The sequence below is a fragment of the Chiloscyllium plagiosum genome, unplaced genomic scaffold, assembly GCF_037043375.1.
Source record: "Chiloscyllium plagiosum isolate Xiang-an unplaced genomic scaffold, Cpla_swu_hap1 HiC_scaffold_5, whole genome shotgun sequence".
In the NCBI taxonomy this organism is placed as follows: Eukaryota; Metazoa; Chordata; class Chondrichthyes; order Orectolobiformes; family Hemiscylliidae; genus Chiloscyllium; species Chiloscyllium plagiosum.
This window is the reverse complement of record NW_028270143.1, coordinates 102,041,411-102,063,155: the sequence shown is the minus strand read 5'-3', so window position 1 is coordinate 102,063,155 and position 21,745 is coordinate 102,041,411. Positions and strand designations below refer to the sequence as shown.

Genomic DNA, 21,745 nt, shown 5'->3' with positions numbered 1-21,745 from the left:
TATCATTGCCATAGCCCTGGAATACCATAGCGCCACCCTCTCATTAGAGAGAGATGACTAGTGGGGTGTTTAACCTCAGGCAAGGGCTGAGGTCAAGAAGGCAGGACCTCATGGTGACCTTAGCCAGTCTAGGGATTGAACTCTCACTGTTGGTGTCACCCTGTATTCCAAACCAGCCATCCAGCCAATTGACGTGAGGATACTTTAATCAATGTATGTTCTTGCAATGTCGTTGGCCCAGAAAGGAAACAGTTACAGCAGTGGCGACCCAGTCCTGCTAACTTGGATTTGAATGGTTTTGCTCTTTCAATCCAATTTATTTATTCCTGTCTCTTTATTTCTTTGAGTAATTTTTTTTATTCATCTGTGGGATATGGGTTTTGCTGTCTGGCCAGTATTTATTGGCCATCCATAGTGAGAAGGTAGTGGTGAGCTGCCTTCTTGAACTGCTGCAGCCCACATGCTGCAGATAGACTGAAGCCACCCTTGTTCCATCCTATTTCCCTCTTTGCCATTCCTGTTTTTTCTTGGTCCTTGATATTTGATTGGAACATGATTCACCATAATTCCAGTTGCCCTGCAGACCTCACTGTATTGTTATTAGCTTGCATTTTCAGCAATCTGCAGTACCTAAAGAGTGAGGAGAGAAATGTTGGATAGGGAAAGCAGCAAATTCTGGACCAGTGCCTCAACTTTAGTTTTTTATTCTTCTTGAACTAACCCTATTTAATAAGAATATTGTTGAAAATAGATGCATGTTGCAGTGATTTTTTAAGTCAAACAGTAATGCCAAATTTCAAATAATCACAGTTAATACTAGAGGAATAAAGATGAGCTAATAGTTGACAAAGAAGGCACAGGAAAGCTGTGTGCATTCCAATTAATTCAATAGACAATAGGTGCAGGAGTAGGCCATTCTGCCCTTCGAGCCTGCACCACCATTCAATATGATCATGGCTGATCATCCTTAATCAGTATCCTGTTCCTGCCTTATCTCCATAACCCTTGATTCCACAATCCTAGAGATCTATCCAACTCTTTCTTAAATGAATCCAGAGACTGGGCCTCCACTGCCGTCTGGGGCAGAGCATTCCACACAGCCACCACTCTCTGGGTGAAGAAGTTTCTCCTCATCTCTGTCCTAAATGGTCTACCCTGTATTTTTAAGCTGTGTCCTCTGGTTCGACACTCACCCATCAGCGGAAACATGTTGCCTGCCTCCAGAGTGTCCAATCCTTTAATAATCTTATATGACTCAATCAGATCCCCTCTCAGTCTTCTAAACTCAAGGGTATACAAGCCCAGTCACTCCAGTCTTTCAGTGTAAGGTAATCCCGCCATTCCAGGAATTGACCTCGTAAACCTACGCTGCACTCCCTTAATAGCCAGAATGTCTTTCCTCAAATTTGGAGATCAGAACTGCACACAGTACTTCAGGTGTGGTCTCACCAGGGCCCTGTAGAGCTGCAGAAGAACCTCTTTGCTTCTATACTCAATCCCTCTTGTTATGAAGGCCAGCGTGCTATTAGCCTTCTTCACTACCTGCTGTACCTGCATGCTTACCTTCATTGACTGGTATACAAGAACACCCAGATCTCTCTGTACTGCCCCATTACCTAAATTGATTCCATTTAGGTAGTAATCTGCCTTCCTGTTCTTGCCACCAAAGTGGATAACCATACATTTATCCACATTAAACTGCATCTGCCATGCATCTGACCACTCACTTAACTTATCCAGGTCACCCTGTAATCTCCTAACATCCTCATCACATTTCACCCTGCCACCCAGCTTAGTATCATCAGCAAATTTGCTAATGTTATTGCTGATACCATCTTCTATATCATTAACATATATTGTAAAAAGCTGCGGTCCCAGTACTGATCCCTGCGGTACCCCACTAGTCACTGCCTGCCATTCCAAAATGGAGCCGTTTATCACTACTCTTTGTTTCCTATCAGCCAACCAACTTTCAATCCAAGTTAGTACTTTGTTCCCAATACTATGCGTCCTAATTTTGCTCACTAACCTCCTATGTGGAACTTTATCAAAAGCTTTCTGAAAGTCCAGGTACACTACATCTACTGGATCTCCCTCATCCATCTTCAGAGTTACATCCTCAAAAAATTCCAGAAGATTAGTCAAGCATGATTTCCCCTTCATAAATCCATGCTGACTCTGACCTATCCTGTTACTACTATCCAGATGTGCCATAATTTCATCCTTTATCCAGCATCTTTCCCACCACTGAGGTCAGACTAACTGGTCTATAATTTCCTGCTTTCTCTCTCCCACCTTTCTTAAAAAGTGGTACAACAATAGCCACCCTCCAATCTGCAGGAACTGATCCCAAATCTATCAAACTCTGGAAAATGATCACCAATGCATCCACGATTTCTCGAGCCACCTCCTTCAGTACCCTGGGATGTAGACCATCAGGCCCCGGGGACTTATCAACCTTCAGACCTAACAGTCTCTCCATCACTAATTCCTGGCAAATATAAATTCCCTTAAGTTTAGGTCCTTCAGCCACTGTTACCTCAGGGAGATTGCTTGTGTCTTCCCCAGTGAACACAGATCTGAAGTACCAATTCAATTCTTCTGCCATTTCTTTGTTCCCTGTAATATATTCCCCTATTTCTGTCTTCAAGGGCCCAATTTTAACCATTTTTTTGCCTTTCACATACCTAAAAAAACTTTTACTATCCTCCTTTATATTATTGGCCAGTTTACCTTCGTACCTCATTTTTTTCTCTGCGTATTTCCTTCTTAGTAATCCTCTGTTTAAAAGCTTCCCAGTTCTCAGTTTTCCCACTTATCTTTGCTATGTTATACTTTTTCTCTTTTCCCTTGTCAGCCATGGCCACCCATGCCTCCTCTTAGGATCTTTCTTCCTTTTTGGAATGAACTGATCCTTCAACTTCTGCATTATACACAGAAATATCTGCCATTGTTCCTCCACTGTCATCCCTGCTAAGGTATTGCACCATTGAACTTTGGCCAGCTCCTTCCTCATAGCTCCATAGTCCCCTTTATTCAACAGAAATATTGGCACTTCCGATTGTACCCTCTCCCTCTCAAATTGCAGATTGAAGCCTATTGTATTATGGTCACTACTTCCCAATGGCTCCTTCACTTTGAGGTCCCTGACCAGTTCTGGTTCGTTACACAATACCAGATCCAGAATTGCCTTCTCCCTAATCGGCTCCAGCACCAGCTGTTCTAAGAATCCATCTCTGAGGCACTCCACAAAGTCTCTTTCTTGAGGTCCAATACCATCCTGATTCTCCCAGACTACCTGCATTTTGAAATCCCCCATAACAACTGTAGTAACATCTTTGCGACAGGCCAATTTCAGCTCCTGATTTAACTTGCATCCGACATCCAGACTACGGTTTGGGGACCTGTAGATAATTCCCAAGAGGGTCTTTTTACCCTTAGTATTTCTCTGTTCTATCCACACTGACTTTACATCCCCTGATTCTAGGTCCCCCCGCACAAGGAACTGAATATCATTCCTTACCAACATGGCCACCCCACCCCCTCTGCCCGTCAGTCTGTCCTTACGATTGCACGTATAGCCTTGAATATTCATTTCCCAGGCCCTGTCCACTTGAAGCCACGTCTCAGTTATCCCCACAATATCGTATCTGCCAATTTCCAAAAGAGCCTCAAGCTCATCCATCTCATTTCTAATGCTTCGTGCATTCATGTATAGTATTTTTAAATTGTTACTGCCCTCACCCTTCCCATCAACTCCTATTTCACTCAACCTTACAGCATGATCCCTCTCTTGACTTCCCTTGTTCTAACTTTCCCTCCAATTTCCTTCTTAAACATCCAGTTTGTTCCCTCCCCCCCACTATTTAGTTTAAACGTAGCTGTGTTGCAGTAGCAAACCTGCCTGCCAGAATGCTGGTTCCTAACCTATTAAGGTGCAAACCGTCTCTTATGTAGAATTATGCTTACCACAAAACATACCCCAGTGATCCAAGAATTTAAATCCTCGCTTCCTGCATCAGTTCCCCAGCCACACGTTCAAGTCCATTATCTCCCTTCACCAGCCCGAGGAACTGGAAGCAAACCGGAGATAACCACCTTGGACGTCCTGCTTTTCAGCCTTCTTCCTAGCTCTCCGAAGTCCCGCTGTAGTATGTTCCTCCTCTTCTTCCCGACATCATTTGTGCCGACATGTACCACCACCTCTGGCTCTTCATTTTCATCCTTGAGGATTTCTTGCACTCTGTCTGTGATGTCTTTAACCCTGGCACTAGGAAGGCAACACACCATCCTTAAGTCCCGTCTGCTGCCAGAGGCATCACTGAATTGCTGTGAGCTCCAGGATAATGAAGATCCATTGGCTTTTCACCTGTACTAAAAGCAAAATACAGTGGATGATTAAAATCTGAATTAAATGCAGAGAATGGAGAAAGTCAGTTGAATCTGCCAAAGCTGACACATGCAGACTGGAAATGTTAACTCTGTTTTTCTCTCTCTCTCCACTAATGTTGCCATACTTGCTGAGCGTCCCCACCATCCTGTGTTTGGCGCTGTCCTCTGCACCTGTAATCCTGCCCCTTCTGCCATACCATTTAACTGGGGAAAGATTTAACTTCACTAAGGGATTGACACTGCAAGACTCCCATAATTAAGTGGACTGACCAACAAACCTAATCCAAGTTTTACCTTCTTGCATATGTTATAGAAATGAAAACTGTAATGAAAATTACACAACAGACTTCATCTACCAGTTATACAGTGAAGAAGGAAAAGGGGTGTTTGACTGCCGGAAAAATGTCCTGGGTCATATGCAGCAGGTAAAAATATAGCTTAAGCTGATGTTCTTGCATTCTTGTTGTTGATGAAGTCCTTCTGTTTAACGATGAGATGCAGTTTGTTAAATGACATTGACCAAACAGTAACTCCCCTGCAGCATCAAATGCTAATTCTATGAAAGCAGCCATGATTTATTAGTGAAAACAGGACTGGAAGTCTGAATCTCACCAAATGGTGTAAATAATCCTATGTGAGTTTCCCTGAATAGGCTAGTCTTTATCTAAGAATCTGACAGAATCTTTTTCCATGGGATTTACCTCCCCAGAAGGTGAAAATCCAACAATTTACCATAACAAAGCAAATAAAATATTCCAAAAAGAAAATTTAAAAAATACATTGATGGAATTGTGGGAGGCTTACTACAAGTAATAAATTGATGAATATATCGTCATAAACTCAATTCTTGAAAGAAATTTTAATTTGAACTTTGGAAAGTTTGTATTCTTCTGTTGAATTTATGAACTGAGTTATTGTTTAAAATTAAGAATTAAAATCCCTGTAGTGTGGAAACAGGCCCTTCAGCCCAACGAGTCCACACTGACCCTCCGAAGAGTGGGCCACCCAGACCCATTCCCCTACCCTATATGTGCCCCTGAGTAATGCAACTAACCTACACATCCCTGAACACTATGGGCAATTCATCTGACCTGCACATCTTTGGATTGTGGGAGGAAACCGGAGCATCTGGACAAAACCCACACAGACATGGGGAGAATGTTCAAACGCCACATACACAGTCGCCCGAGGCTAGAATCAATCCTGGGTCCCTGGAGCTGTGAGGCAGCAGTGCTAACCACTGAGCTACCATGCTGCCCCTCGTTAAGATGAACAAGGAAAATAGATGGAAACACTTCAAAAAGATCAGCCAGTGGAGCTAATAACAATGCCAGAATGTCAGCAAAGTATCCTAATGTTTGAAATGTTCAAAGAAAAGGGATAATGCAGATGCTGATAAATTAATTAAAGGAAATTGTTTGAGGCTTTTATTTTGTTTAAGGCTTTAAACTGTTGAGCAAGTAATCAGATTTTTGATAAACTTCGAGAAATGAAACTGTATAGAACTTCAGTTTGACCAATTTGGAATCTTGCATACAGCACTGATTGCCACACTACTAGAAGGATATGGAGGCTTTAGAGAGGGCACAGAGATATTTTACTAGGATGTTGCCTGCTTTGGAGGCTATTAGCTATGACAAGAGATTGGACAAACTTGGTTTGCTTTCATATGAACATCAGAGGCTGAGGGGCATGCTGATAGAGGTTTACAAAATTGAGAGGTATGGATAGAATGGATGATCAGAGTTGTTTTTTCAGGTTAGAAATGTCAATTACTGGGGGACATAAAGATAAAAAGGGGAAGTTTAAAGGCGATGTGAAGGGTAAGTTTTCCTTTATGGAGAGGGTGGTAATATGCTGCCAAAGGATGTGGTAGAAGCAGATACAATTGCAAGAGGCACCTTGATAGATATAAGAATACGCAGGGAATAGAGGTATACAGACTGCTTAGAAGAAACAAGTTTTAAATTTAGAAAGGAGCCATGTTTCAGCATAGGCTTGGTGGGCCGAAGGGCCTGTTTCTGTGCTGTCCTGATCTTTGTTCATTGTTCCTAAACAACAAAATTGTGAATCCTGAAAAACAGAAATAACAGCCTCACAAAACCAAATAAAAATATGTTTTGCCTTAGATTCATAAATGTGTATAATGGTTTTTAATGGGAACATAGAGAAAACAAAACACTGCAGTGTGGTTGCTTTGTGCAACAATTAAGAAAATCGATGCTGTAGTTTAGACATCATTGTAAAACTTGATAGATTGGACTTACAAGACAGAAGCTCAAACAAAATAAATTTTAAAACCTTAAGGAAAATGAAAAGGAAATATGTTGTAAAGCTCAACATCAATGTAAAATTTCTTCCCTAAAAATCAATCTGCAGCTTCTAAAGATGTGTATTTATAGAAAATAGCATGATGTGGACTATAAATCCTGAGCTTCACTGTCAAGAGTTGTCAAGAAAGGGATCAAGCGGTGGAAAATTTGAGTGCCCAAAATTACTGCTGAGTTTTTAAAATAAAAATGTAATCATGTCTAATCAAAGCATGTGAGGGGACATTGAAAATTATCCATAGTGCCAAAAACCGGAAGGTTGAATGTTTTGTATTTGTTCAGACAAGAGATTAACAAAGCAGAGCACCAAGGAATGACATTATGAAGGGAGAACCAAATAATCAGTGTGATGCTCAGGAGTATGCAAAAATCATTACAAAACTTCGTCAGTAACTGTAATTGCTACAAGAGCCTCACAGAATTCAGTGGTTAGGGTGGTATAGTTTGCTGAAACATGAGTTATTTCATACCTAGCTCATAATGTAATCAACAAGATCTGTTAGATCAGCAGGGACTGGATATTTCAAGGATATTTGGAAAATTTTCAGAACCACTGTCTGGAATTGATTTGCACATACACACACAAAAACATGTGTCTTTCATCTTATTTGGTAAATGTTAGGGAGGTATTTGTGTTGCTCATAAGTATAACCCGGCAGTTTCTTCAGAAGCTAAGATTGTTGGTTTGGTGGACACAGTTAGAATGTTGTTTTGTGTAGTTAGTGATTCTTTTTCAAGGTTTAAATACTTAATCCTCAAGTTAAAATAATCTTAGATGTCATACTCTTTACAGGTTTTCTCTGTTCAAACAATATTGATGAGAAACATTTTTTCTAATTGTCAGGGTGGATCACCATCTCCATTTGATAGAAACTTTGGAACTAAGATTTCTGCCAAAGCCATGCAATGGATCACAAATAAACTAACAGAAACCTACAGACAAGGTAATATGTTCTTGAGATGGTTGGTTTGTAATTTGTAAAGCCTGTAATGAATGGAAGATTTTATTGTTTGGTGATTATCAACTTATTAATTTGTGGTTTAAAATTTAGCAACTCTTTAGGAACTTTAACAGATGCTTGAATGACATGGATCTTTCAGTGCTTTAAACTTTATCGGTAACCATGAAAGCACTGAAGATGCTTCCTTCAATCGTTTTTGTGACCTTGTGAAGAAAATGATCTCTTTCTGCAATCTGATCTTCATTATCTCCATTCTGTCACTCCTGTGCTGTTTTATTCCCAGTATCATAATTTCCCTTGTCTGTTACTACCACTGTTATTGAAACACTTTCTAATTCATCTAAAAAATGTAATTCTTCTCTGCTGCTTTCTGGCTCTCCCATTGAATTATTTTGTGTCACCTAATCAATGCAGTACCTTTTGAAGAAGGTCACTGGTTCCAAAATGTTAGCTGTATTTCTCTCTCCCCAGATGCTGCCAGGCCTGCTGAGTTTCTTCAGCAATTTCTCCAGCGATTTCCAGCATCCATAGTTCTTTGTTTTTTCAACAACTTTTGTTTGTCAGCAAGGTGATTTAAAGCCTCATAACAGACTTTAGAAATGTGCAAAAGTAGAATTTCCAATATAGGGTGAATGCATTCCACCTGAAGGGGCATATTTTAAGTCCTGAGGGCTTAGGTATACAAAAAAGCTAGACCTGTGGATATTCAGATGTTTACACTAGTACTGCTCCAGCTTACACTGTTAAAACCTTGCATCCTAGCAGCATTCAGCATTAATACATTTCCTACTATTGATTCAGCAAGGACTACTGAATGATCAAGAATATTTAATGATAGGTATACTTTCAGCACTACATTTGTAAATCAGTGATTGCTCAATTATCAATAGTATTGAGGACCTACTAACTTAATATGTATGATTTTCATCAATATGCCATCTTAATGTTATTTAGACCTTCAAAGTGAGATTGTGATTAAATATCTGCGCAGCATAGGTTTGACAGAAGTACTAAGAGCTCCTCTGAAGTAGAGTGGTAACCAGCATGAATCACCATTAAACGTATGGCCATATTGCCACAATCCTCCTCACCACATCTGAGAGATATATCATGGCCCTCTGAATGGCACTTTCACCAGGAAGCTAATGCCCCATTTGATTTTCTGCAATCTAGTCATGGTTGACAGAAAAACCTGTACAGCAGTACAGCTGTCAACCCAAGCCTCTGACTTACCTTGTCATTCTTTATACTGCTTTCAACCTCCACATTGTTCTCCTTGGTCTTTAATTTTGGTTTCCAATTTGAATAAACTCCTACTATGTTTGTTTAGTTATTTCAGAATCCAACTGCAGAAGTTGAAGCAGGAAACCTCACAACCTTTAAAAAGTACTTGGGTGAACACTAGTAGTGTCACCATAATCAAGGCTCCCGGCCTAGTGTGGGGAAAATGGGGGACTAGTATGGGAGTAGTATTTTTGGTGGTACAGACTCGAAAGGTCTCCTCTATATTGTATGATTCTGTTACTCTAGAAGTAAACTGCTGCTTGCAATGTCCAAATACCCATTTCATATCAATGTGGATAGGCAATCAGTACAGTGGTCTTTTGGGTTATACATCCTAAGAATGAAGGACCTCTGTAGAGATACCTCTCCAAAACAATAGTGTAATTCTGTTGGTAAGTTAAGTAACAAGATAAATCTATATGTATGAATAGGTGAAATTCTGACAGAATGTAGATCTTACTGACTTGGAATCTAAATAAATTTATCTGAATCTGTGATATGTTGATAACCATCATGTTAGAATATTAGGTCTGCAGCTTTATGAAGAAAGTATTAGGAAGGCCTCTGAAAGATTTTCATATAACAAAAATCAACCGAGAAGTTGAGGTCTGGCACTTGACACAATTTTATTCTTAAAAATAACAATGTGAAAAGAATAATTCAGGGAAAAGTGTTATATTAAATTAATCCATTCCAAAGGACCAATAGATTAATGTCTTACATGAATTTAGTCATGTGAATAATGTAGTGTAGGTGCGACCAGGGAGCTGTTAGTGAAACCAGATAAGTATTGACATGTTGATTCTGGCACCTGAGTGTCACTGAGCAGGATATGTAATGAGTCTTGCTCAAAATACTTTGCAAAACTGAGTGTGGATCAACAGTTAGCAGTAGTATTAGGCAGTATGTTAATATGTAAATTCAACAGTGACGTTCATTGTCTAAACAAAAAGGAGGGATCATGGGGTGTGATTTGTATTCTGACAAATTATGTGTAATTGGAAACAGTGTAGTTAATGGTACTTTCCTATGCCAATCATGTAATAATGGAAGTTTCATCTTTGAGGCTGGATTTCACATCATTGAAATGAATGTTTGGCTTTGTACTGAGCAAAGCCATTACTCGACACATATAATGCAAAACTGTACAGTATTTTTATTAGTAATGGAGACACTAAAATAATGACATTAGCTCAGAAGTAACACTTGTCAATGTTTCAGGCACAGACATCCCAGCTGGTACAACAGTTCATCTGAATGATAAGATGGCTCAGTGGTTAGCATTACTGCTTCACAGCACCGAGGATTTGTGTTCAACTCCAGCCTTGGGTGACTGTCTATGTGGAGTTTTTATGTTCTCCTTATGCAGGTTTCCACCTTTTGCTTTTTATCCCACTGTTCAAAGATGTGCAGGTTAGGCGGATTAGCCATGGTAAATGTGGCCTATAGGGTGGGCAGATGCTGGGTCTGGACGGGGGGAGTGTACTCTTCGGAGCAGACTGGATGGACCGAATTGCCTCCTTCCACACTGTAGGGATTCTATGAATGCCATATTGTTTGGCTCTATGGATAAGCTTCGAATTTAGCCAGGTTGTAACGAGAACTGATTCATCATTGTGATATATTGTCTCAGAGAATTAGAGAAGAAAATCACTTTGCAAGGTGGCAGTTTGTAGCAGGGAATCAAATAAGCTTTTGACTATACAATCTGAAACCCCAATAGTCATCAATTGAGGATCTCAATGTGATGCTTAGCTATTACGCTAAATGTTCTTTTTGATTTAAAAAATGTGAAAACCCTGGACTTCTCCTTTGATGTCTACTTTGGTCTGCAACATAACTGCATCACTTTTGATTTGGGTGCAGAATTTAAACAGTAGTGCATAGATGATACATTGTCATTGTATCAGGGTTGGTGCAGACAGCTGCATCATTGTTACACACTTTAGAAGGATGTTGAAAGTTTATGATGTACTTGTACCATTTTAGGTTCGATGAGATTTCTAAATTATTTTGAAGAAACGTTTTTTTATAAGATTTTGATGAATAAAAGGAGGAAATGAGGGGTCATTTTAATTAAAATTTGTGAATTAAAACATAGACTAATTGTATTTGTTTATGTGAGAAATTACTGTTGTGTAACATGTCATAATATCTTAAATTTAGAAAGCGAAATTGTCTGAGCTGTAAGTTTCCATGTGATTTCAACTGATGCCACTTCATTTGGCAGGAGGCATGATTTAAAATAGGGCCAGGGAATGCACATAGTTTTTTCACTCCTGAGCTGAAAACACTGATCCTTTAGTAAAGGCTGCTCAATTCATCAACACACTCAGAACATACTCAACTAGGATTAACTGCTAAAATGTGCAGGCTTGTTGAATTTTAACATGTTTACTGCTAAGTTACCCTAAATTATGGTTTAGTTGGGTTTCCCTTCAACATAAGCTCAAGTAGTTGCTGTGTATGTTATTCTCTGGCAAATTTGTTTGTCACAAAACAGTTACGTTAACCTATCCCTTGCTTTGTCTTGTTTTGCTTCCCTCGCTGACACCGTGGAATACATAGATGAAGGTAAAGGATTTTGTTTATTAACAAGATAGTGGTAGATTTATTAACTCTCTACTTTGTCAAAGCTATTAAAAGCTCAGTCCAAACTTTACAGATATTTTCTCCTTAATCACTTTACGTTTGAGGTCAATAATTCAATATTACTGGTACCTTAATTAGAGTTACTGTTGACAGGAATTATAAGCATCTTGCCACTTTAAAACTGTAATTCATTCAAAAAATTCAATAACTTGGTTTTAAAAAAAAATCAGACAAATATTTGGGTCTTTAAATCAATTAAGTAAATAAGCTAGAGAAAAACATAAACACAGCTATTTGCCAGTGAAGAGCTTCAGCATTGCTGAGAAAAGACATTTTGTCAAAACTTTTAGTCTTGTACTCATCAGGATATTCATAAGAATACCATTGTCACAAGATGGATAGATGAGCCTGAGCTAATTGTTCACCAGGCAAACTTGATGCTGAAATTGGTTACTTCAATGCCATCCTGCAGGATAATGGTTACCCAGATCAAACTTTTTGTTGTATGTTGCACTCAGTAAAAGGCCCTAAGGCATGGACTCTTGGGTGCTGAATAGTGCCCAATCTACCTCTGATCTCAAACATTTGAACACCTTGTAGAGCTTGCTGTTTCATGCTGCTCCCATGTAATACCAACACAAGTAGTATTAATCACTGACAGGATGCTACCATCAAGCCAAATGACATTTCTTCCTATCTCACAAATTAGTAATGTGGTATGTAAATATTAATATTTGTGTGATGCCAGACTGGCAAACTGCATTAAATAACATGTCCCTTTTTGATGTCTATACATACAGCTCAGTCTTGCAAACTTTGCAACTGTGTCCAATACTAGATATGATTCTGAAATGGGATAACATTTGCTGGATAATCCTGCAAGTGCAAACAATTATACAGATAATTAAGTTAGGATTATAAAATGGGCTAATGGTGTGACACACTTGCATACATGGAAAGCAACGTATATTAGTGCACAGGTATATGTTCTCTCTCTCTTTGCAGACAGAAAGAAAATGTATACACATTGCGACTGTGTCTACTGAACAAAAGTTGTGCCAGAGATTCTGTGGTTCATTTCTCAAGACGATGCCTTTACTAATCAGAGTTGATGTACCTAGTATGTAATTTAACAAAGTCTAGCTGCTGTCAATCATCATTGACTAGTGCACTCTCCAATGCTTCTACCAATCAGAGTCTACTTGCCAAGCAATCAGCCCTCTCTTATCATAGAATATAAACGTCAGTTTTCATCTTTAATTGATTTTTGTTATGAATCATTGTGATGAGATGAAAACTTTGACAAAATGCCTTTTTCAGTAATGATTACCAAATGACTATTAAAGTACTTGACTGTGTATATGTTAAAACATTTGTCTTGTTTCATGAAGACTATTCTGTTCAGAGATAATACAGGACTGAAATGATTGAACTTCAGGTCATTTATGGCATAGCCAAGCTATGCCCTTTTCGGAACTAGTAGTCTGTGATTTGCTAAGTTCTCTGAAGTTAACAGCAAAACATTTACTACTTTGAGAAAAAGAAGCAAAGCACTCCTGTGCCAGGAATGGTAAAATCACATTAATCCATTCCTCCTAGGTGGGCAGCTTCTGCATTTAACCCCTAGTTATTTTCAACAATCCGACCGTATTGCCATCCATTGGATATTGTACAGAAGATAATAAGCAGTAACTGCTTTTAAGTAGAACATTATTTTTGGTTCATAGTGGTTATGTAATTCTATCCCAGTGTCATGAAAGGACTTGTCAATGTAATTTTAAAGGGTTTATAGCAGCAAGACTTCCATTCCTGGTTAGGAAAGACTGCCTAAGTCACTTAACCATTTAAAATCTTTTCTTTTCATATGATGAGGTCAACTAGTCTAACATTTAACCCTATGAACCACTCAATACCAATTTTTGAGATAAATCTACATTTTTGTAGTTTTATTTATTTTCAGTGTGTAATCCAGGGAAGGTGGTGGCGCAGTGGTAATGTCACTATCCTCGTAATCTAGTCAGCCCCCAGGCCAATGTCGTGAGAATATGGGTTTGAATCCTACTGTGGTAAATGGAGAGATTTGAAATCAATAAAAGAAAGCTAGTCTAATGGTAACTGCTGAAAATGTGTTGCTGGAAAAGCGCAGCAGGTCAGGCAGCATCCAAGGAACTGCGCTTTTCCAGCAACACATTTTCAGCTCTGATCTCCAGCATCTGCAGTCCTCACTTTCTCCTAGTCTAATGGTAACCATTGTCAATTGTGGTCTAAACCCATTTGGCTCATTAATGCCCTTAAGGGAAGGAAATTTGCCATCAATATCTGGTCTGGTCTATATATGACTCCAAACCTACAGCAATGTGGTTGATTCTTAATTGCCCGCTAGGGAATTATGGATCAGCAATCTTTGCTGGCCTAGACAACGATGTCTACATCCCATGAATGCACAGAATAAAAATCACATTATTGAATGCTTTCTCGCAATATTACAGAGTATACATTTTGGCCCAGTGTCTTACTGAAGTTGGTGCATGTGTTTTACTTCTGGTTCAATTTTCCAATCTTTTCTTTCAATGCTACCACCCCCATTTAATTTAAAGAAAGATGGTGCAGGAAATCCAATATGATTACACTCACAGAAGATGATTTGACCTTGGTGCTCCATCTGTTAATGGAATCTGAATACAAAATGATCTGACTTCAATAGTACCAAGTGCGATGCACTCCTAAAGTTATGTGACTTGCTGTCAGACTAAGTGATTTCCTCATGTCCCGTTCTGTGCACTGAGCTATTAAAGTGCACCTAGATTCATACTGCCACCCTGAAATGAGTTCTGGTCAATAACTACCCGCTTCATAGTTTATATTTATATTCACTCTGTATTTCATCCTATACAGACACGTATGACCATGATCAATGACAAGCTATCCTTTCTGCAGCATGTTTTACTTTTTGCCCAAGGTTGTTTCCCACACTCCACAAAACAGTACTTTGAAGACTTCATCATTGACTCACTTCCATCTGTAGTCAAAGCACAGTATAAGGTAGACATTCTCTGCATCTATGCTCATACTTTTGCTGTTGGCCAATTTTACTTATTATTACAAAAAGCCCAACTAAAACAGAAAAGCAGGAATCAGCCCTCAGATATGTCACTTTCCTATTGGTTTACTGGGCCATATCTACACCAAGTATAAAATCTGAGTAAATGTGTAAATGCAGGCAATTGTTGGTTATATTCAGAACTGGAAATATATTTGAATTAAATGTCGTGTCATTTTACCCTATGCTCCCCCCACCAAAACAAATTTTGTCTTTTCTTCCTGTCACTGTGTAATGTCGAGCCTCCTGTTTTCACGTGCACTGCTCCTACTGATACAGCTTACACTGAGATATTGAGGAGAGATGAAGCAGAATGGGCACATAATCTGTGGATGTGAGAAGAAATAAGAGGTGATCTCATTGAAACCTATAAGATTCTTGGCAGAGAAGCTAATTCTACTGGCTGTACTGTTCCGAAGTGGGGATCTCAACCCCAGGTTATAGATTGAGCCTTTTAGGGTGTGTGAGGGGAGAAATCTGTATAGCTGTGGAAATACTTGGAATTCTCTACCCCACAGGGCCTTAGGTGCTCAGCTTTTAGATCAAAGACTGGAGTTAATTAGATTTTCAGACACCATGAGGATTGAGGGATATGGGGATAAGGCAGGCAAGTGGATCAGCAATAATCTATTTGCAGAATGAACAGGCTCACAGGCTTTACGGTCTTTTACTCATTCTATTCCCTCTTATGACTGATGAACTTACGCTTCAGAACCACTGACTAGGGATAACGGGTATAATGTTCTATGGTTAAACCTTGAAGTAGTCTTCATGAATAAATATGATTACATTGTTGGCCCCAGCAATACGAATTTTGAACAGAGCTAATGATGATAACATTTCCATGATATGTTGCTTACTTCGTCTACTAATGATCTGTTCCACACACCTCACTAGTGTTTCATCAACTTCTTGTTCTTTAAAAGCCTCTTCCTGTTTACACATATAAACAATGAATTTCAAATATAGGAAGTGTGGTTTGTTAAAATATTTTTTAAATTGTGCAGGTCGTGTATTTGCAAATAGTGCAGACAGTGCATGTGTACTGGGCATGCGTAGACGGACCTTGGTGTTCCAGCCTGTGACAGAGCTGCAGGAAGAGACTGATTTTAAGTAAGTCACTTTTTTGAGAGATTTCAGCTTTGTTAGAAAATTTTCCTTGTGCAATAGTCTTCCACAACCATAGCATCACCAGATTCTCGGCTTACCTCAGCCTATCTGCTGCTAAATCATCATCCATATGTTTGTTTTATACTATTCCTGGCCAACCTCCCAAATCTCCACACTACATAAACTTTAACCCAAACAGTCCTCTGCTGCTGTTTCCAAATATGCACCAAATTCTATTCACTCATTATTCCATGCTTTCCTGATTTGACTTTGAAAACATTGGCTTGTTTTCAAATTTCTCCATGGTCTTGCTCTTTGCTAGCTTTGTAATTTGTTCCATGGTTTATGCACTCCTCCAGATCTTTGTTTAAGGATAAATAGTAAAACTTTTAGGACTGACATGAGAAATTTCTTCACCCAGAGAGCTTGTGGAAGTCACTACAGAAAGTGGTTAAGGTCAAAACATTGTGTTTTCAAGGAGGGATCAAAGGATATGGGAGAAGGTGGGATTAGAACTCAAGGATCAGCCATGATCATCTTGAATGATAGAGCAGATTTGAGGGGGTCAAGTAGCCTTTTCCTAGTTCCTTAATGATGAAATATTCCCAGTCCTTGTTCTGCTCCTGACACACGGTTGAGCTGATTGTGACTTGTTGGCTAATGTGTTGTCATTGAGTCACATGGCCATTCTGTGTCATAAGCCATCCTACCTGGTGATCTACTGACTCTCTGCTCATTCTGCAGTGTCATAATAATGGCAGGGCAAGGGATATGGTGAGCCACAAAGTTACAAATTGTAGTTGAATACAATGCTGATGTCCATTGGAAAAGATTCGAGTTTTAGAGGCCAAGTGATTGCAAAGCTTATATTACAGAGTTATCTAATGTTACTCATTCTATGTTAAACCATTTCAGAACAAATTTAGATTGTGGTTAGAGGAAAAGTACGACAAAGCCTATTTGGAGCACAGATGATTATTGGCCCATTCTGTGCTGCAAAGATCTTCTAATTATTTCATAACCAGTTTACAGTTGAGGGAGGAATGGCGGTGAGCTTTAAAATGCAATAAGTCATTGATGAATGCTGGTTTGTGAACAATGTAGAATCTGAAATTCAAGATTCTGCTTTGTATTTCAGGCATCGAATTCCAAAGGAGCAATGGTGGCTGAAGCTCCGCCCACTGATGAAGATTCTAGCTAAATACAAGGCCAGCCTTGATGTGTCAGATGCTGGGCAAATGGAGCATGTCAACCGTCGCCTTACACAAGATTCTCATCATTTTATTGCTATTTAAAATTGTGTCAGAAAGACCCATCAGATATGCATCTGGCTCAAGTAGTCTAAAAGCCGCTAGTGTTTATATGGCTCAGCAGAGAATAATTGTGAGTTCCGTTTTTTCTGTACCAGTTAAGTGTGTTGTACCATCAATTTAGATTGAAATAAAAGCAGCCATCCTGTAACGTCCCTACACATTTGTTCTAGCTATTCCCAGTTATCAGTACCAAGCAGAAAAATTGGTTTATTAATAGTCAATCCACATAAATTGCCTTGTTTGCATGGAGAAAACAAATAAACATAAAACATTGCTTTTCATTGCACAGCATTTCTATATTTATTGTGTAGATCACCTGTAGAAGAGGCAATATAATTTTGTGAAAGAGATTCAAAGATATATTTATGTGATGAATGCAATGAATGTGGTGTAGTGAAGTGAATATATTGTTTATTTTCCTCCAGCTTTAAATAAAATTGCTATGGCTGGTCCTACAGAAAACTGTATCCATTGACTTTTTTCAATTCTGTACACAAATGAAACTGCCTAAGATATTCTAAAGAACATTGCATTCTGGGTAATCCAAGATGGAGGGCAGGAAACATTTCTGACTGTAACAGCTACTCCTTTTTTAAGGTATTTTAGGTGCTGGAGGTGATTTCCTCGAATTCCAGGAGCAGCAATTACTGTTTTATATGCTGTTGCATTGTTTTGGAACTTTGGAGGGAAAAAAAGTCAAAACAACAGCAGATTTAAAAGGGAGAAGAACAAAGGAAGCACATGGTGAGGTCAGTGCAGGAGAGAGAGAAACAAACAAACCCATACTGCTAACTGACAGAGTTAGCAGTATCGCTGGACATCGGAGTGTGTTCGGGAAAATTAAAAAACAGCGAAATTCACAACTGATCTTTGAGGAATCCGTTTGGAAAAGGTCACAGCACAGAGGCACGTGAGTGGATTTTAAGTGCAGCCTTAAAAAAAAGTCTGCAGTAGTGGGTACAGTGGCCAGCAGTAAAAAATCAGAATGGTGTGTTACTTCCCTGGTGCCAGGGTCAATGATGTCTCAGAGACGATAAAGAATGTTTTCAAGGGACAAGAGGGACCAACAGAAGGTCATTGTACACATTAGAACCAATGACATAGGAAGGGAAAAGGTTGAGATTCTGAAGGGAGATTACAGAGAATTAGGCAAGAATTTATAAAGGAGGTCCTCAAGAGTAGTAATATCTGGATTTCTCCTGGTGCTATGAGCTAGTGAGGGCAGGAATAGGAGGATAGAACAGATGAATACATGGCTGAGGAGCTGGTGTACCGGAGAAGAACTCACATTTTTGGATCATTGGAAGCTGTTTTGGGGTAGAAATGACCTGTACAAGAAGGACGGATTGCACCTAAATTGGAAGGGGACTAATATACTGGCTAGAGCGGCTCGGGAGGATTTAAACTAGTAAGGTGGGTGGGGGGAGGTGGGACCCAGGGAGATAGTGAGGAAAGATTTCAATCTGAGACTGGTACAGTTGAGAACAAAGGCAAGTCAAACAGTCAGGGACAAAGCAGAGAACAAGGCAAGACTGGATAAATTAAACTGCATTTATTTTAATACAACAGGCTTAGGGCGGATGAACTCAGGGCCTGGTTAGGAACATGGGACTGGGATATCATAGCAAATGCAGAAACGTGGCTCTGGGATGGACAGGGCTGGCAGCTCAATGTTCCAGGATACAAATGCTACAGGAAGGACAGAGAGGGAGGCAAGAGAGGAGGGGGAGTGGCATTTTTGATAAGGGATAGCATTACTGCTGTACTTAGGGAGGATATTCCCAGAAATACATCCAGGGAACTTATTTGGATGGAACTGAGAAATAGGAAAGGGATGATCACCTTATTGGGATTGTATTATACACCCCCTAATAGTCAGAGGGAAATTGAGAAAAACTTGTAAGGAGATCTTAGCTATCTGTAAGAATAATAAGGTGGTTATGGTAGGGGATTTTAACTTTCCAAATATAAACTGGAACTGCCAAAGTGTTAAGGGTTTAGATGGAGAGGAACTTAAGTGCGTACAAGACAATTTTCTGATTCAGTATGTGGATGTACCTACTAGAGAAGCTGCAAAACCTGACCTACTCTTGGGAAATAAGGCAGGGCAGGTGACTGAGCTGTCAGTGGAGGAGCACTTTGGGGCCAGCGACCACAATTCTATTAGTTTTAAAATAGTGATGAAAAAGGATAGACCAGATCTAACAGTTGAAGTTCTAAATTGGAGGAAGGCCAATTTTGATAGTATTAGGCAAGAACTTTCAAAAGTGGATTGGGCAGAGATGCTCGCAAGTAAAGGGACAGCGGAAAAATGGGAAGCCTTCAGAAATGAGATAACGAGAATCCAGAGAAAGTATATTCCTGTTAGGGTGAAAGGAAAGGCTGGTAGGTATAGGAAATGCTGGATGACTAAAGGAATTGAGGGTTTGGTTAAGAAAAAGAAGGAAGCATCTGTCAGGTATAGACAAGATATATCGAGTGAATCCTGAGAAGAGTATAAATGCAGTAGGAGTATATTTAAAAGAGAAATCAGGAGGGCCAAAAGGAGACATGAGATAGCTTTGGCAAATAGAGTTAAGGAGAATCCAAAGGGTTTTTAGAAATACATAAGGATAAAAGGGTAACGAGGGAGAGAACAGGGCCCCTTAAAGATCAGCAAGGCGGCCTTTGTGTGCAGTCACAGGAGATGGGCAGATAATAAACAAATATTTTGCATCAGTATTTACTGTGGAAAAGGACATGGAAGATATAGAATGTAGGGAAATAGATGGTGACATCTTGAAAGATATCCATATTACAGAAGAGGAAGTGCTGGATATCTAGAAATGCATAAAAATGGATAAATCCACAGGACCTGATCAGGTGTAACCTAGACTTCCGTGGCAAGTGATTGTGGGGCTTTTTACTGAGATATTGTATCATAGGTAGTCACAGGTGAGGTGCCGGAAGACTGGAGATTCGCTAACATGGTGCCACTGTTTAAGAAAGGCGGTACGACAAGCCAGGGAACTGTAGACCAGTGAGTCTGACCTCAGTGGTGGGCAAGTGGTTAGAGGGAATCCTGAGGGACAGGATGTACATGTATTTGGAAAGGCAAGAAGTGATTAGGGATAGTCAACATGGCTTTATGAGTTTTTATGAAGTAACAAAGAGGATTGATGAGGGCAGAGCAGTAGATATGATCTATATGGACTTTAGTAAGGCATTTGACAAGGTTCCCCACGGGTGACTGGTGAGCAAGGTTGGATCTCATGGAATACAAGGAGAACTCACAATTTGGACACAGAACTGGTTCAAATGTAGAAGACAGAGGGTGGTAGTGGTCAGTTGTTTTTCAGAGTACAACAGGATCTGGACCAGATGGGCCAATGGGCTGAGAAGTGGCAGATGGAGTTTAATTCAGATAAATACGAGGTGCTGCATTTTGGGAAAGCAAATCTTAGCAGAACTTATACACTTAATGGTAAGGACCTAAGGAATGTTGCTGAACAAAGAGACCTTGGAGCGCAGGTTCATAGCACCTTGAAAGTGGAGTCGCAGGTAGATAGATAGTCAAGAAGGCATTTGGAATGCTTTCCTTTATTGGGCAGAGTATTGAGTACAGGAGTTGGGAGGTCATGTTGCGGCTGTACAGGACATTGGTTAGGCCACTGTTGGAATATTGTGTGCAATTCTGGTCTCCTTCCTATCAGAAAGATGTTGTGAAACTTGAAAGGGTTCAGAAAAGATTTAAAAGGATCTTGCCAGGGTTGGAGGATTTGAGCTACAGAGAGAGGCTGAACAGGCTGGGGCTGTTTTCCCTGGAGCGTCAGAGGCTGAGGGGTGACCTTATAGAGGTTTACAAAATTATGAGGGGCATGGATTGGGTAAATAGGCAAAGTATTTTCCCTGGGGTCAGGGAGTCCAGAACTAGGGGGCATAGGTTTAGGGTGAAAGGGGAAAGAAATAAAAGAGACCTAAGGGGCAACTTTTTCACTCAGAGGGTGATACGTGTATGGAATGAGCTGCCAGAGGAAGTGATGGAGGCTAGTACAATTGCAACACTTAAAAGGCATCTGAATGAGTATACGAATAGGAAGGTTTGGGAGGGATATGGGCCGGGTGCTGGCAGGTGAGACTAGATTGGTTTTGGATATCTGGTTGTCATGGACGAGTTGGACCGAAGGGTCTGTTTTGGTGTTGTACATTTCTATGACTCTAATTACTAGGTCAGGTTTTATAGACTTCATAGAGGAACGGTGATTTGATCATCACATTTAAAATGTGAAAAGAATTTGATATCTTTAGCCTCCGGCATCCAATGGAGGAAATTGAGGTAACTGGGGCAGGCTCGATGGAACAAACTGGATCAGGCACATCCCAAAAATGCGGTCTGGCCCACTGGTTGAAATTGCAGCATTCCACTGTGTATATAATATCTTTCAAAGTGCGTTCATGAACACTAGTATGCAGGTTTAAAAGTAATTTTTGATAGAAAAAAAACTTATTACTAAAAATTAAATTTCACTGGTTATACATTAGTCTAATGACAAAAAAAAAATGCTGTTCTTACAATCAGGTTATTAAAGACAAAAGACTGCACTCGGAGCATTTTTATTAAAACCCATTGTTTGTATTAGTTAAATTACCATTCCATACCAGACTGGTATATGATGTGCAGTG

At 39.7% G+C, this 21,745-nt stretch overlaps 1 protein-coding gene across 6 annotated transcripts in view; it reads left to right on the top strand.

Moving 5' to 3' along the window:
• The window catches only part of pfkpb (phosphofructokinase, platelet b), a 140,273-nt gene extending 122,723 nt beyond the window's left edge, over nt 1–17,550 (top strand). For all 6 annotated transcript variants that reach the window (XM_087987537.1, XM_087987538.1, XM_087987540.1 and 3 more), the window contains 4 exons: nt 4,706–4,817; nt 7,567–7,666; nt 15,668–15,773; nt 16,909–17,550. In XM_087987537.1, the coding sequence (XP_087843663.1) occupies nt 4,706–4,817; nt 7,567–7,666; nt 15,668–15,773; nt 16,909–17,065 (475 nt within the window). In that variant the 3' untranslated portion in view covers nt 17,066–17,550. The remainder of the gene's footprint in view (nt 1–4,705; nt 4,818–7,566; nt 7,667–15,667; nt 15,774–16,908) is intronic.
• The last annotated feature ends 4,195 nt before the right edge of the window (nt 17,551–21,745 follow it).